General features: G+C 38.9%; 1 protein-coding gene across 3 annotated transcripts in view; it reads left to right on the top strand.

Annotated features, from left to right (window-relative positions):
* evlb (Enah/Vasp-like b) overlaps positions 1–14,230 on the top strand; it is a 49,326-nt gene extending 35,096 nt beyond the window's left edge. For 2 of the 3 annotated variants that reach the window (XM_063494805.2, XM_063494803.2), the window contains exons 4-13: positions 6,846–6,912; positions 10,309–10,379; positions 10,558–10,805; positions 10,969–11,066; positions 11,215–11,254; positions 11,609–11,660; positions 12,147–12,204; positions 12,290–12,350; positions 12,470–12,527; positions 14,080–14,230. In XM_063494805.2, coding sequence (XP_063350875.1) covers positions 6,846–6,912; positions 10,309–10,379; positions 10,558–10,805; positions 10,969–11,066; positions 11,215–11,254; positions 11,609–11,660; positions 12,147–12,204; positions 12,290–12,350; positions 12,470–12,527; positions 14,080–14,117 — 791 coding nt within the window. In that variant the 3' untranslated portion in view covers positions 14,118–14,230. The remainder of the gene's footprint in view (positions 1–6,845; positions 6,913–10,308; positions 10,380–10,557; positions 10,806–10,968; positions 11,067–11,214; positions 11,255–11,608; positions 11,661–12,146; positions 12,205–12,289; positions 12,351–12,469; positions 12,528–14,079) is intronic. The other variant, XM_063494804.2, reaches the window with a different exon arrangement.
* The last annotated feature ends 1,753 nt before the right edge of the window (positions 14,231–15,983 follow it).

Here is a 15,983-nt window from a genome sequence, read left to right on the forward strand (position 1 = left end):
AAGAGTGAAACGGGTCCTGAATGAATGTTTTTCCATTACATGTGGCTGCGAGCTGAAAAGCTACAGCCGGGAACCGTAAGAAACAAGCAACTGAGAATAAAGAAAGAAGTATGCTGAAAAGCATTGAAGTGTGGTTTTTACTGCCACGCCTTGCTTTTCTATCACGTATTCCACCCATTGTTTGCTCCTCCTGTTATTTGGAGTTCAGCTAGTAAGGCCTCCAGCTTTGCTTGATGGGATCATTTGCTTACATTTGGGTCCCACTAGAGGTGGACGGATCAATCCAAATATCGATAGTATCGATACTAATGCTGGTATCAGATCGATACCAGCATCGTAGGATTGATACTTTGTATCTATCCTCTAAGTTCAGTATGTAGCCAACACAACTGTGTTAAATAAACTGTTTTTTCATGAAATTAAAAAGTATACCTTAAACATGCCCCTTTTTGTATTCACTGTCACGTCTGTTTTATTTATTTCCTAAAGCACATTTAAACAACAGAAACTGGCCCAAAGTGATTCCAGGTCTCCTACAAACCCAGTTTCAAAATACATTAAAAGTTCAAAGGTGTGTTTTGTTGTGTTAGCTAATTATTTTTGAAAATAAGAGTCACACTGATTTAGTGGTCATTAAATGAGAAGCTGCTTTCCTCTTATATAAGCTGCCTTTATAGGTTGAAAGTATTAGTATCGGTATCGGCAATACTGACCCTATATTCACTTGGTCACATATCATCAGCTGTTCCTATCATCTCCTCCTTTGTACCCTTCTTGCATTCATGGTGTTTTTCCCTCATGTGCTGAAACACTCTTTCCATTTCCATCTTTAACAGATTTTCCTGAAATATTTTGCAGAGCACTGCGATTCATTGGAAGTTGTTGAAGTAGCTCCCTTTTATGTAATAAATTGTCATCCGAGCTCTCAGATACACTTCGGCACTTCGGATATTGCAGTATATTTTTATTTCACATAGAAATTTCCACCTGTATCATTGCAGAGGATGCGATATAGCACAGACCTAACAACCGTAGACTCAGCAACGGACAGTTCAGTCAAGCTGAAATAAAAGATGTGCAGGTCTGAGACTGGTTTCCTGCGGAAAGTGATCTAAAAATAGTAGCCATACTTGAAGTTGTCTGGATATCACAGAAGGTTGACTCTGTTCATCTGGATGCAGAGTCTTCAGCAGGAGAAACGACAGTTTGCATATTAGCAATCATGAAGCTGACCCCGTGGCTCATTGATAGTTTTGGTTGGAATGCAGCTGCACTGTTTATAATGTTGGGGCTGAGCCTAAATTAGTCACTTGGAGGATTGATAAAATATTTGTCATACTGAAAACTTTCTCAGTGTCTTCCAAGGGGCAATAGAGACTCTGACATCATCACATCAATCTGTCATGACATCACTTCACTGGGGGCTTAGCAATACGATTAATTCTTTAATCTATTATAGATCAAAGATAGAGCTATCTGACATGCAGACAGACACAAATGTAATTATTTAATTAATATAAGCTGCATTTCATTGTGATCCCCACCAGGGCTTGCTGGGACACATCAGTGGAAACAGAGCTGCCGTCACTGTTATTGGTTCCATCTGTGTTTTTCCTGCTGTAAGCCAAAACGTCTGCAAAAGGTTCTATTTAAAGACTTCAGCAGCGAGTATACATACAAGACAGGCAACCTCAATCCTCCAGAGTTCTGTGTATATGTGTGTGAGAAAGAGAGACAGACAAATGTAAACTGAGGAGCGACTGAGAGGCAGAGTGACTGTCACAGCTTGCCAGTTATTACTCCAGCAGCAGCAGCAGCAGCAGCAGCGGCATGTCTCCCCCTGCAGTCCCCTCCAGCCTCTTAATTAGAGTGAGTCATTGAGAAGATCTCCCTCGGGCCCCGTTCTAGAGAGCAGATCTTTTCATCTGCCTAATAACATGGGATGGGGAACAAAGAGGCTCGAGTGACAGCAGCCAAACACAAGTGCACAAACACGCTGGGGAAGGATGCGCACATCTGACAGATAGAGAGACTGATAGCATCTCAGTGCTACCAGCTTGCCATGATACAGCGCTCACAAAGGTCGTATCATAACACGCACAGATCAACTTTTATATTTACGCACAAGTGCGTGATCAAGGGGGAGAATTAGGAAATCAGTTTATGCCGGTATGTTGTTTCCTATTTTTATTTCTCAGCATGGCAGAGGACCTGATTTTTGCATATCCATGCTCTCCAGCTGATTACATAAGACACGTTCACACTTTGTAAAGCTGAAACCAGAACATGGGTGTTCCTTGCTTGTGCCTAACACCCTCTAGTGGTAAGGAAGTCAAAACCTGACCTTTTGTCCTTAAAATTGCTTTCACTTTGAGCTAGAGAGGAAATATTACATGATGTAGGATATAAAACTGAGGAGGGGGTCAAAAAGGAACATATGAAACAGCTGTTTGATGATTTCCAGGCCTATTTTCTCTGGGTTTTACAGAAAAATGTAACCTGTCACTTGTAAAAAGTGGATTTTTTACATGATTGATAACCAAAAGTGCCAAATGAACTCATATTTTGGAAGTAAGATAAGTCATTAATGGAATAATACAATAATATGATTGTTAAACATTTCATAAAATGGTATTAGCCAAAATAAGCCATTTTTAAGACCTACGTGTAAGACCTGACAGGTGACAAGATAAAGGGAATATTTAAACTCTCGACTCTCTATAAATTATTATACCATAAATGGATCACTGTATGATTCATTTATGATAGGAGTCGTCTATTCCAGGAAGACATACAGAAAAGGATGCGAGTCATATGCTGTGGTCAGCATCCAGCCACCCAACTGAACACCTGCATTAACACTCTAAATTTTGGGGGTCACTGACCTCTCAGGCCCACCAGAGAAATCCTTGTATGATATGAAACTATTGATTGATCAACTATTGATTAAAGGGAATCACTGGAGGATGGTTTTGCACTCATCCACTAGACCTTCAGAGACTTAGCAAATCAATGCTGGGAAGTGCTGACGATGTTCTGGTGGCATGTTGGGACGCAACTGCTTACAGAGGGGACTGACACTGTTGTTGTTCTGGAGCTTATTAGAGCACCGGCCATTTGCTATCTTGTCACATGACACCCAAACACCAACTAAAGAATAAACTTTTGTTACTTATGTGACAAAAAACATGTTTGTTACTTAGTAACTTTTTATCCCTTCCCCCCACATGTTTGAGCCTCGATGTAAACCTGGAATGCACATGGATCATCTGGCTGTAATATTTGTGTGGCTAAGCAGCATTAGGCCATGTAGCCTAGAGACAAAGTCGACCTTTTGAAACATTAAGCGGATATTCTCGCTGTGCTGCTGCCGCTCCTGGTGTTAGTTTCAAGAAGATGACAGATGATACTGTTGGTGAGGTAGGATGGGAGGAGGAGGGAAAGGCAGGCAGGTGAGGTGTGAGAGAGAGAGATAGTGAGGGAGATGATGAATGGAGAAGAAAAGGAGGAGGGGGAGGAAGAGGAGCTGAAGGCAAGAGATGGTTAGGAGGGAGTGGGTCTGTCAGTGCCTCTGTATTTGCTGCAGCCGGTTTCTCTTCTTCAGCATGTTGTGTAGGTAAAACTCTGTGTGTGCCCGTCTGTGTCCAAACCTCTGCATGACAGTTCTGATTTTGAGTTTGTCTGTGCAGTTTTTGTGTGTTAATGGCTTTTATTGTGTTATTATAATCCAGTAAATGGCAAAGTCAGTCAGGAATCATTAGCTGAATAAGGTAAACAAACTCAAATGGAACATATATTGGAATATTTATACCAGTTAAAGCAGTGCAATACTCTGTTGTAGAGCGTGGCCTTTTTCAAACATGTATAATAGCTTTTGTGTTAATAACCCCTCCCTAACCTGGTTCTGCTGGAGGTTTCTTCCTGTTAAAAGGGGGTTTTCCTTCCCACTGTCACCAAGTGCTTGCTCATAGGGTGTTGTCTGATTGTTGGGTTTTTTCTGTATGTAGGGTCTTTGCGTTACAGTATAAAGCACCTTGAGGCAACTGTTGTTGTGATTTGCTGCTATATAAATAAAATTGAATTGAATTGAACTTGGCAGGCTCTGTTACTCACTCATCTAGTAGAAATAAATCCAGCTAAACATCTCTTTTGAGTCCTCTATCAGTCGATGGGTTCGTTTTTCTCTTCAATACATTCTGAAATCAACATTTTACTTTTGCAATGATACTGTCACGGCACTGGGCTTGCGACCCAGTGTTTTATGTATTTTAGTTTAATTCTTGGATTATTGTATGTTCTCAGTGTTTCCTGCTTTATTTTGAAAGAGTCTGGTGTGTCTTTGTCATTGTGTTTAGGTTCACTTTCCCTGTGCCATCATTAGGTTCATTTGTGTCAGCTGTTTTCTCATGTGTTTCCACTCCCCTTGATTACCCCTTGTGTGTATTTAGTCTGTGTGTTTCTCATTGTCAGGTCATCTATTACGTCACACCATAGTCTCGTTACAGCGTTCACAGTTTTATCACAGTTTCATAGTTGTCATAGCCTGTTCTCAGTTTCATAGCCGTTTCTGTTTTTACCTTAGCGTTAAAGGCTCACTTTTGGTTTGAGTTCCGTCTCCTATCTGCTCTTCGGTCCTTTGCAAAATACATCGGCGCACCCCGCCGTGACAGATTGGTTAAAACAAAAAGATGTTAAAGGAAAATCTTTGTGAAATGTGCATGTTATTGTGCACGTGTACTGTGATACACCAATTTATGAAGAAGTTCCTTTCAGCTGCTTGCTTTTCACAAAAGGTCCCCACAGCGGGTAGCTCCTCGTGTTTGATTTGGCAGAGTTGTACGCCTTCCTGAAGCAACCCCAAAGCGGATTTGCTGGAGTCTAGAGCCAACACCAGTTTTGTTGTTTAGGTCATTCATTTGTCAAACAAAAACTGCTGGTTTGAGGTTCAGTTCAATTCAATGCTGTACCGGTCCAAAGCTCTCGATTTACCCATTGATCTACATCCCTACCCTTACCTATGGTCATGAATTCTGGGTAGTGACCAAAAGAACGAGATCGCGGAAATAAGCTGTATCTGAAGGGCCCTCTCCTTTAGAGACGGGGAAAGGAGTTCAGCAGGTCACTATAATACACAAAAAGCTCTGTCTGTGTGTTGGTTTGGTTGTCTGCCAGCTCCTTCCCTGAAGGTTCTTATCTACGTCAGATATTGTGATGTCTTCATGTTGCCTAGCAACTACATAGCAGTCGGCTAAAATAACCTGTTTTTAGCATTTATGAACCTGTAACACCTTATAGAAGCACCATATGATTTTTATATCATTACAGTAACATCTCACTTATAGCTTTAAAACTTCAGGTATATATTATGATGCCGTCAGGTTGCCCATCAGCCACTTAGCATTGGGCTAAAATTGTTTACATTGTTTGTTTTATATGACACCTAATAAAAATGCATTTTATTTTCACATGCAACACCACAAACAGGCCAAGCATGCACAGGCATTTATTAGTAAATTAAATTTTGTTGGGTCTAAACCTGTTCTGGACAAAACCTGGATTCTAAAAATATAACATTAGGATCTAAGATCAAACACCATGCATGTGTGTAGGACGGGTGTCTGATAGTAGGCATGACTCAGGGCTTTTGCCATCGTTGTATTTTTGGGTTTCTGTTACTTGATCAATAGCAGCCATTAGCACCATCAGCCAGAGTCTATTCCATTAGAGATGTGAGCAGTGGAGAGAATCGTCAGTGAGCAGTGACCCTGAAAACAGGCTGACTATGTAGAGCCATAAAACTGTTATGTAAGGGACATCTTTACGTAGACAAAAGGGAACACAGTCTATAGAGTTTTATGCCTATTTCAAACACTTTTACAACTCTTGATTAGGTTTAAAGGGAAGCGATCATAAATCAACCAAAAAGTAACCAAAAAAAAACACCACAAGATTCCTCTTTACTTACTTCCTTAATCCAGAGGAATTCAGTGATGAGAACATCATTGACATTGACATCTGATTTAATTGTAAACCCCAAGTTGAAGTCTTATCATATGTTCAATTAATTGCATTTCCTATCTGGCTCTATCTGCAAATCTCACTTATGGTGGTAAAAGGATTAGATACCAAAAGCCTTGTAGCTCAGACAATAATGACTCTCACATACAGTATATTTGATTTTGAGCCTTATCCACCGAAGGAGATGCCACAATGGTTTTTTTTTACTGAGTTTGTAACCACAGCTGACAGAATTTCCTCTGTTCTCAATTAGTTTCATCTGTTTAGAAAGAGCAGCTCAGACACTCTCCAGACCTCGCTCAGCCGGTCTGTTTCTAGTTTTGGTGATGCATAAACCCATGGGCAAGTTGTATTTCACCCCAGAAGTACTCGTGGGGCTCTGGCTGACATTTGTTTGTGCGCTTGCATGCGTTTGTGCTCATATTGACATTTCTGTGAATTTAAAAATTTAAGAGAAGGCCGCTCTCAGATGTCGCCTCACTGCAGCATTACGAATCAAATGACTTGTCTCTAAAAGAGCACAGGAGTAAACAGAAGGACAGCGTTGCAGCAGGACATCTTCTGCTCCCCTTCAACAGTAAAAGTGCATGAATGAGTTTAAGCTCATTTACATGAAGTCTGGGATTATTATGCTTTTCACTGCACATTACTTATTATGGAAATGAGACAACATAATGATCAGCCGCTGTTACGTTCCTTGTGATTTTATAGTTAATTATCTTGACTGGCACTAATTTTAACTGACATAATAGTGCTGATAATGAAACATTAAGGTCAACTTCACTCTGTGTCTTTTTCTTTCTTTCTGTTTTCATTTGCATCTTTAGGTCCAGCTCTCCAGCGCCAAGTCCAGAATGGACCGACTTCAGATGAGATAGAAGCTCAGAGAGCAAGGTATCATTTAAAAAAAGACATTTTCTCCTTCTTTGCAGGGCACTCTATGTAACATGAACCCCTGTTAGCAGATTATTTATTTATTTATTTGTTTATTTTTAAGCCCACCTTGTCTGGCAGCTTTTGCAATCAGAAAAATGATCTGAATGAACTGTGGTGCCAAAAAAGTGGGAGAAAATTAGTATCTTGTCATCCATGAGAAGATTTTTAGAGAAGGATCACAGTCTCTTGTGAACTGAAGCAAAACTCATCCCTCCCCTCCTCTTACGGTCCTCTGTATCCCTCCTACCTTCCAGTGGGTCACAACGATAAAGACTGAAAGTTTTACAGTAATGGCTAAAACACAAGTAGTCCCCATTTTCTAAATCATAGTGGCAGATTAAAGAATGCAAAGTAGTGGATAAGCAGTATTCAAAATGACCCTTAAGGCCATTTCTACGGTTTACACTGTGGCTTGCATTTCTTCCACTGCGCCTGCTCTTCCTCTCTCCACTTCAGAGACAGACTTGGACACAACGAGCTCTTTGTTGCTGTTTTTAAACTTATTTCAGCTCTGCCTGCTGGTTCATCTAAATGCCAAATGCCAGTACTTAAGAGAACAAATATGAAGGGAATTATGGCTCTGTCTGATCCCCATGTGGGATGAACTGTTCCTCTGCCACAAAGGATTATGTCTGCAATTGTGAGGGGAGATTGCGTGCGTTTGCGTGCTGGTCAGCGGATGCAAATTAATTTCAGAGAACCGTTGTTTGCTAAGCACCTCTGCTCCTGCTGTGCACACGCTGCTGTCACATCAGACAGGTTGCTGCCTCAGCACTCCTGTCCAACGCACATCTGGAAAATTCCACTTCCTGTCCTCGAGTTGCCCCCTGCCTCTCTTATGAGTCGTGACACACATATCTCCTCAAATCAAAGACAGAGATGTAATGAGATAGGAGGGATAAAGATCGAGGAGAAAAGTGATGTTGGCTTGGATGAATGAGGAGCAGGAGATGGGCACACTGTATGATATAAGACACAAAAATATAATACTTACTAAAGAGCAGGTAAAGAACAAATCAGGAATGATCTGATAGTTCAGGAGGCATTCATCAGCACCTTCATAATTACCCCTAATCAAGGGCTGTACAGTAGATGATTATTTATTAAAGACCCAGCTGGAAGATAATTCTGGCTCATTGGGTAATAATTAGTTAATAATTATCTGTAAATATAATATAGCTCTTCACTTTCTTCATGAGTCGTTAATGAATAACTAATACAAAGCCCGAATGGTGTTCATTCATGTGTCTTATTAAGCAGATCTCAGTGGTTCCTCATCACCTCGCCATTACCTCAAGTAAAGTGAATGTTTAGTAGTAATTCATTTGTTCCTCTGGAAAGTGCAGAGCAATTAAGTTATTGGGGGAGTATTTGTGAAATCAGGTATTTCTGAGTCGATTTTTTTAGTAACCAAACAGGTTTTTGTGTCCATCATTGTTAAGTGTTACCATGTTGGGATGTGATTTCAAACCTCTGACTCACTTACGGTGACAGCATGCGAGAAAAACTCACCATCTGCTAGAGCTTGAGTGCAGTTTGTACAGTGGTCTCATTAGACTTTATACTAAACAACAGCAATTAAGGTAGTGACTTTTAGTTAAAACTCCAAAAGAAAAAACATGTTTCAAATAATTACACTATTTTTTGTGTTGTTTTGCGTCATTTCACACATAAAGCTGTTTATCAGCTGATTTGACAAAGATAAAAAAAAATTATTTAGTTTTTTAAGAACATGAAGAGGTTAAGCAGACTGAAAGTAACACAGCTGCTGTGGTGTGAGTGTGTATGAGAGTAGTTTATTATTAAAAGCTCTGTATGAATTTGTGGGTGGTTTAAGTGATTTTGTCAGTAAGACTGGATAAGATAGATCTATGATATTAATGTTTAGCCTGTTTTAAGCTAAAAAAAGAAAAACAAATGCCAACTGTATAAGTTAACAGACTTATGAATAGCACAACTCTATCCTTAAGACATGGGAGAATATGATGGATTATAAGAGGTTTTATTAAATTAATGTTTAAAAGATAGTTTTAGTTTTTATTCTTTCAGCTCCAGCACCAGTGGTTAATGGGATCTTCCATAAATGTTGACATTATTTTTTGGGAAAACTGACTGGTTGCTAGATGATGATTATCATACCTGCTGATCTCTAATCTGGAACGTAACCTGCTCCAGACCAGGTTAGGTTCAGAGTAAAAGTTACCATTGCAAAATACAGTAAGATGTGAGTTTCATATTACAGAAAATTGTGGGTTAACAATAAAGTCTCCTGGATAACACAAAACTCTGCTTGTCATGCAATTCTGTGACTACTTGATATGTACAGGAAGCACTTTCCTAACATCATATCACAACTATCAGTTCCTGCTCAAAAATGTTTTAGTTTAGGAGACTGAGGACCCAAATACAAACTAACTTAATCAACAAAAACCAAACATTTTATTTGGGTAATGCAGAAAATTAAGTCCAGCAACTAGAAAGGAACCACAGGGAACACACAAATGAAAACAGACAGACACTGACAAAGACTCAATGGCAGGGAAGGACTATTTATATACACATTATGTAATCATAGGAAGTGGACACATCAGGTTAATGAGACATGGCTGGAACCAATCAAGGTAATTACACATGGGAAGTAAAAGAGACACAAACTAACAAAGTAAACCAGGAAGAAACTAACTAAATACTGAGCCACTAACTAACTCATACACACACACAGCAATACTGGGGGTGGTGGGAGAAATAAACCAAAATACAGGGAATCAGATATAAGCAACAAACTCCAAACGCTAACAGAAACTACCTTTCCAGTTTAACAATAGCTAAACACCAAGGATCCTTAAAAACTAAACATCATCATATAGAAACCAACAAGAAAACTCGTAATATGTAGATGAGAATACAAAACTTAATAGGAACTCAAAATCCTGGAATGATAATGAAACAAACATGAAACTAAACTAAACTATAAATAAATTTTAAAAAAAAAGAAACTATAGTAGAACCCATCCCATAATCTAAATGTTATGGAAGAATACCAAACTCCAAACCCAGGGGCTGTGACAGAAAATACCTGACACAAACGATGATTATGACTTAAGAAGAAATAACCCAAAAGAAGTTACACGTGTGGAGCTTTAATATCTGATAAATATTGGATCAAGCAGTTGGAACATTTGAAATCAAAACCTAATGGCGATCCTAGCGCATCTTTGAGGCAAGTGGACATTTCTTTGTCTATTGGATGGTTTTCTGAACTTTTTCTGTAGGTGGGTAAATTGTCAGATTTTAGGACAAGATTTGACATTTTTGATATTAAGTGAGCAGCTGTGATCCTTCCTGTCTCTGCAGGCAAATGATGGAGCAACAGCAGCAGCAGATGCAGGCGCACATGGAGCGGGAGCGACGGTCCTCCAACTCAGGTACTCACACGAAGTGCACAGGTCAGCTAAAGTTCAGCTGGTAAAAATAGTTCTTTCATTCAATCTAAAAATGGTCTGCATCTTCGCCTAAGTGCATCTGAACCCACACAGGTGTAAGTGCGGATAAATATTGCACAAAGCGACTGAGTTTCAATCACTCGCTGCACTTTTCCTCTAGGTTCTCCTTTCCAAGGCCATCCTGCTGTGCTCTCCGTTGCCCCACCAGTAGTACCTCCACCGGTGAACATGGGCGGCCCACCTCCTCCTCCACCACCGCCAGGCCCGCCGCCACCGTCAGCAGGGGCGCCGCAACCTCCTCTCCCTCCTCCACTGCCCTTAGGCGGAGGAAGCCACGGGGATGAGCCCTCTGCGCCGACAGGTCTTGCGGCTATGATTGCTGGAGCCAAACTACGCCGTGTTCAAAGAGTGAGGCAACACTTTATGATGTTTGGATGAAATTTCTGTAAACCATGCGGGATACAGCTGGATTATCTCCTTCAAATTTGACTGACATACTTTAAAAATTTCATTATTTGCACATAGCAGGGAGTAACGCACAGTTGTCATCTTTTTCCTCTACTTTCTTCAGCCTGATGACAGCTCTTCAGGTGCCAAAAATGAAGCTAACCGAACAAGTGGGGGGAGTGGAGGACTGATGGAGGAGATGAATGCTCTGTTGGCACGAAGGTCAGATCAATACAGGCCGAAGGTCTTTTTCACTCACATACTGTAGCTATATTAGATACAACTGGTCACTGAAATCTTTAGTGTTTAGTTCATTCTGGAATTTCACTGAAATTCCTTTTTCTCACTTGAGGCTTCTTCTTTCCTCCAGAAGGAAAGCAGCTTCAGAGAAGCCCGAGGACAGCCAAAATGTAAGTGCGTGCGAAACGGAGATGGTTTGCAATTCATGAAGCTGCGCACTTCTCGCTCTGTGATTTACGGTGATAATTAGGGTAATGGTTTAGGCAGGGATCAGGATGATGTTGATGTTGATGCTGATTATATTAGCGTGATAATGATCATTGTTATCATTTGTGTTGTGATGGAAACATCGAGAAATGATGATAAAAGCTCAGTGCTAATCATTAATCACAAGGAAATCAGATTAAAGAAGCCTGGTTTCACACAGGTGAGACTGATATTTGCAGAATATTCTGCATCAAACGAGGATAATAGCATTTGTGGTATTGTGAGCGATGCTTACCGATTTCATTGTGCTTCTCTAGGATGACCCAAATTCTCCGTCGCCCAGCACTCGGAGTGGACAGAACGCAACGGGTGAGAAAACTAAACGCAGTTACAAACCACGTTTGAAACACATGAAAAAGGTGTGGGACGGAAAAGTAAAAATATTAGAGGCAGATCTACAAATATTTCTAAGAGAAAGAAAAAATAACTTTTAACATGTACAGAAGTTTGGAATTATTTTTTTTTAAATAGACACTCACCACTTCATTAGTTACACCTTGCCAGTACTGGGTTTGATCTCCTTTTGCCTTCAGAACTAAAGGTGCTGAACACGGTGTTGATATCGACATGATGCTAACAAATCATTACAGCATGTTTGACATCACTTTATTGTCACAGAGCTATTTTGGTTTTATTTAGGTGTGGTATCACCGTTTCTCATGATAGTAGAACTATTACAAGTTTTTAAAAATCCTGATAGCAAATGGGATTTCAGAGCAATGATAAATCCAGAAATGCATGTATGACTTTTTTTTCTCTCGTTTTTTTATCTGATCTTTTTCCTTTGTCGTCTAGACGGAGCAAAGAAGCCCTGGGACCGAGCAAACTCTGCAGACAGGGCAATGGCTTCGAGGTGAGAAAGGGAATCCCCACTGCTTGTCACTGTGAAGCAATACAGTAACAGCTAGTGTGACAGAGAATTATTTTGTGTTACGCAGAGCACGACCTGCGGGGAGTGGTGGCGACACAGACTCGTTAGACCTCGATAGAATGAAACAGGTAAAGAAAGCGTTAACCAGCAAAATGTTTTGCTATTTTGTTAAAAGTATAAGCTCGTTTCCACGGTAAAGCAATCAACTTTGTGATGTTTTATGAGTTACCCGTTTGTGCTTCAACAGGAAATATTGGAAGAGGTGTTTCGTGAATTGCACAAAGTGAAGGATGAAATCATCGATGGTAGGTTGGTTTAATTTTCTCTTGAAAACCTGAGGAGGATCATTTTCTCTCTCCTAATTCATGTTAATGAATATTTAAAAGGAAGTCTATCCAGCAGAATTGTGGGAGTTTGATAGTTATACACATGTGTAACCACTAGGTTGCACTAGATTCACAGAAAAGTACAAATTGATTTAAAACATCAAAGTCTACAAAAGCAGTATCTTGAATATTTGAATTTGTTACTTGCACAAGAAAAAGATGAATACCTTTAAGACATTGTAATAATAATAATAACTATTAGTATTATTTTTGTTGTCGTTATGTGCTATTCTGTTTAATATTATCCCAATAATTTTACCATTGCTCACCAAGAGGATATACATTGCTAAATTGCCCATTGTTCAACTATTAAATAGCCTACATGCATAATATTTAACATTTGACATTTAGTGACATTAACACGTTTATTAAATAATATCTAGAGAATGTTATAATAAAAGTCTCAGTAGAAAATAAGTGTTGATTAACTAAAAGGTTTTGTAAGTACAATGTAAGAACACATATGCATGACAGATTGAAGGCATGTTGGCTATAAGATTATTATAGTATACTAAGATTAAGTGAAAAATTAAACTGGAAGCAAAGAAAATTAATTTTAGTTAAGTGGGAAAAAATTAGCTGAAATCGTATTCTGTACTTACAAAACTACATAAGAACTACTACTGTACTTACAAAATAAAATCAGATACAGAGGAAAAATAAAATAGTTTTAATATCAGGAGACTTTGCGGCAATTTTTTTTCACAGCTTTGATGTGTCCGTGGTAAAAAAACAAAAAACAAAAACCTTCTTGTGTCTGTATAGCAGAAGCTATTCTGCAACTTCTTAACTAATAAGCAGAATATCAATAAATAAATGAATAAACATAACAAAAACAATTCTATACAAGTACCATATCATTGTATATCATATATAGCATTGTAATAAAAACTAGTAAAATACAACATAACAATGGTAATTGAATAAACACTGGCTTCTGTGTTTTTAGGAATAAAAGAGAAGCTGAGAGCAGCTTCTTCTATTGGTGTAACTATCTAAAAATCCACTACATATGGCATGAAATACAAAGTATAATTACATTCAAAAAATATATTGATGTAAGTAAAATTACTAAGTGGCTTTTTTGTGTGTTTTACTTTGTTTGGCAGTGTTAAAGTGTTAAAGTCTGTAGTGTAGCTGTGCAAGAGCAACAACAGAGGACGAGTAGAAAAATAATCAGATTTACTCAAAGATGTGTAGAGGTATCCAGTGTGAAGATATGTTGTGAAAAGTAACCTGTACTAATATTTTAAGCTTAACAAATTAAAAAACTAATTTAAAAAGGTAGAAATGAAATTAATGCACATGAGTTTTAAATTGTATCAGTTTTGCTATTTTTGTGCAGGTTATTGCTCACAGTAGCACTGCATGTGTCTGACAGTATACATCAGTTTTGTCAGGAAGCAAAAATAAACCACACTGATGATGTAGAGGTCTCAAATATGACACACTTCTTTCTCTCTCCTTACAGCCATTAGACATGAACTCAGTCGAGTTAGCACAACATAATCTCTCAGAGCGACCCCCCCCCCCTCCCAGACGTGAGCCACCTTTTTTTCAAACCATTGCTCCTGCAGCAGCTGCTGGGGCCCTAAAGAAGAAGAAGAGGAGAAGGAGGCGGAGTCAGGAAGGGAGGCCCAAACTGTGACATCTACTCATCCCGTTCAGCTGCGGTGTTGAAGCACTGGTGCAAACGTTGCTGTAACACCTCAGACGTGTCTGTGTAACATTTGATTTGTTTGTTTCTGAGAGGAATACGTGAATGGGGCGCACTCTCGCACCAGTTGCTCTCATTTCTTTGTCTGTTTGTTTGCCCAGTTCTCCCCTCTGTCTTTGGTCCAAAGGATATTTGATGCTATGATTTTAATTGCTTTACTTTTTCACAGATTTGTTTTTAAAATCGTCATTACTGTCACTTTCATTATTATTACTATCATTCTTATGATTGTCAGCGTGATGTCAGTGATGAGTAATAGTAGTAGGGTAGTAGGGGCAATGGTAATAATGAGGAAATAATAATGAGAATATGATAGTAATGATAATGTGGATATAATATTGCACATCACTTTATGTCAGTGTTTTATATTTTATATCGGTTGTTTTCATTTTGTTGTTTTGTTTGTTTTTTTTTAGATGCATTTGCAAGATCATCCTCTTTTTTTTTTCTCTTCACCTGATCTAAAATATTTTTTAAAGATTTTTTATCCTTTTCACAGTTATGTGTGGAACCATGGCAGAAAAAAACAAGACAAAACATAAAAAACAGACCTTGAACTGAAACCGAGGTTGGAGTAAACACAAATTTTGGATATTGCAATCATATGAAATCCAAAAAAAAAAAAAAAAGAGAAAATAATAAAAATAATTAAATACACCCGAGTATTTGTGATCATGTTGTTAATAAAATGTTTATTGGCTGCAAGGATATGGTGAAGTATTGTTCATTTTATTCTCTCCTTTTATGACAAAGTGCTTCCTGGTTTGAGAACAACGACAAAAAACAAAAAAACAAAAAAATAAAACAGAAGTTTAAAATGAATTGAAATAAACTGTGAAACACGTCTTGGATAAATGAGGTGGTCTCTTTCCTTTTGTGTGTTTGTTTTGGTTCTTTGCAGTTTTTGTCTCCGCGACACAGAAATCTGCTGTCATTGAAACAGGTGCCATAAATTACTGCTGCTGAAACACATGTGAGCGCTTCTGTGCAGTCTCAGTGTGTTTTTAAAGCACACATTTGTGTAGCCTTCTCGTGTAATGAATGTCCCTGCAGAGATATTCAGTCAACGATCAGTTAATGTGATACAGTTTTTACATATGATTTGGTGATGAGACCATTCACAATTCAACCACTGGAGTGTGACGTGTTCCTTAAAGACCACATTTACAAAATACAGTATTCACTAAGTATTATTACTATCATTATATGAAGATTGCTTTTTAAAACCTTTCATAGTGAGCTGTGTAGTTATTTTCAGATCTTTGTTTATATTGCTGTGTTTTCAAAAGAATGAATCAACCCACACAAAAAGCCCATCAAGACACAACATGAACTGCACGGTTGCTGTTCACTGATAAAACTTCATATAACTTCTGAGTGCAAACACCGCACCAGCTGCTACACCACGGCTGTCCAAGCCGCTGTACTCGACACGTTCTGATTAGTGAGGCCAGCAGGTGTGAAGGACCACTTTGTTCTCATCGCTCAAACATATACACTCACCCTCTTGTTACAGCCACAGTGCGCAAAAGAGCATCTCTGAACCCACAATGCATCGAGCCTTGAAGAAGATGGGCCAGAGCAGCATAAGACCACACCTGGTGTCACTAGTCAGATACAAACAGGAAACTTAGACTACAGTTTGCAAAGGCTCAATA

This window comes from Pelmatolapia mariae, linkage group LG15, assembly GCF_036321145.2.
Source record: "Pelmatolapia mariae isolate MD_Pm_ZW linkage group LG15, Pm_UMD_F_2, whole genome shotgun sequence".
Classification (NCBI taxonomy): domain Eukaryota; kingdom Metazoa; phylum Chordata; class Actinopteri; order Cichliformes; family Cichlidae; genus Pelmatolapia; species Pelmatolapia mariae.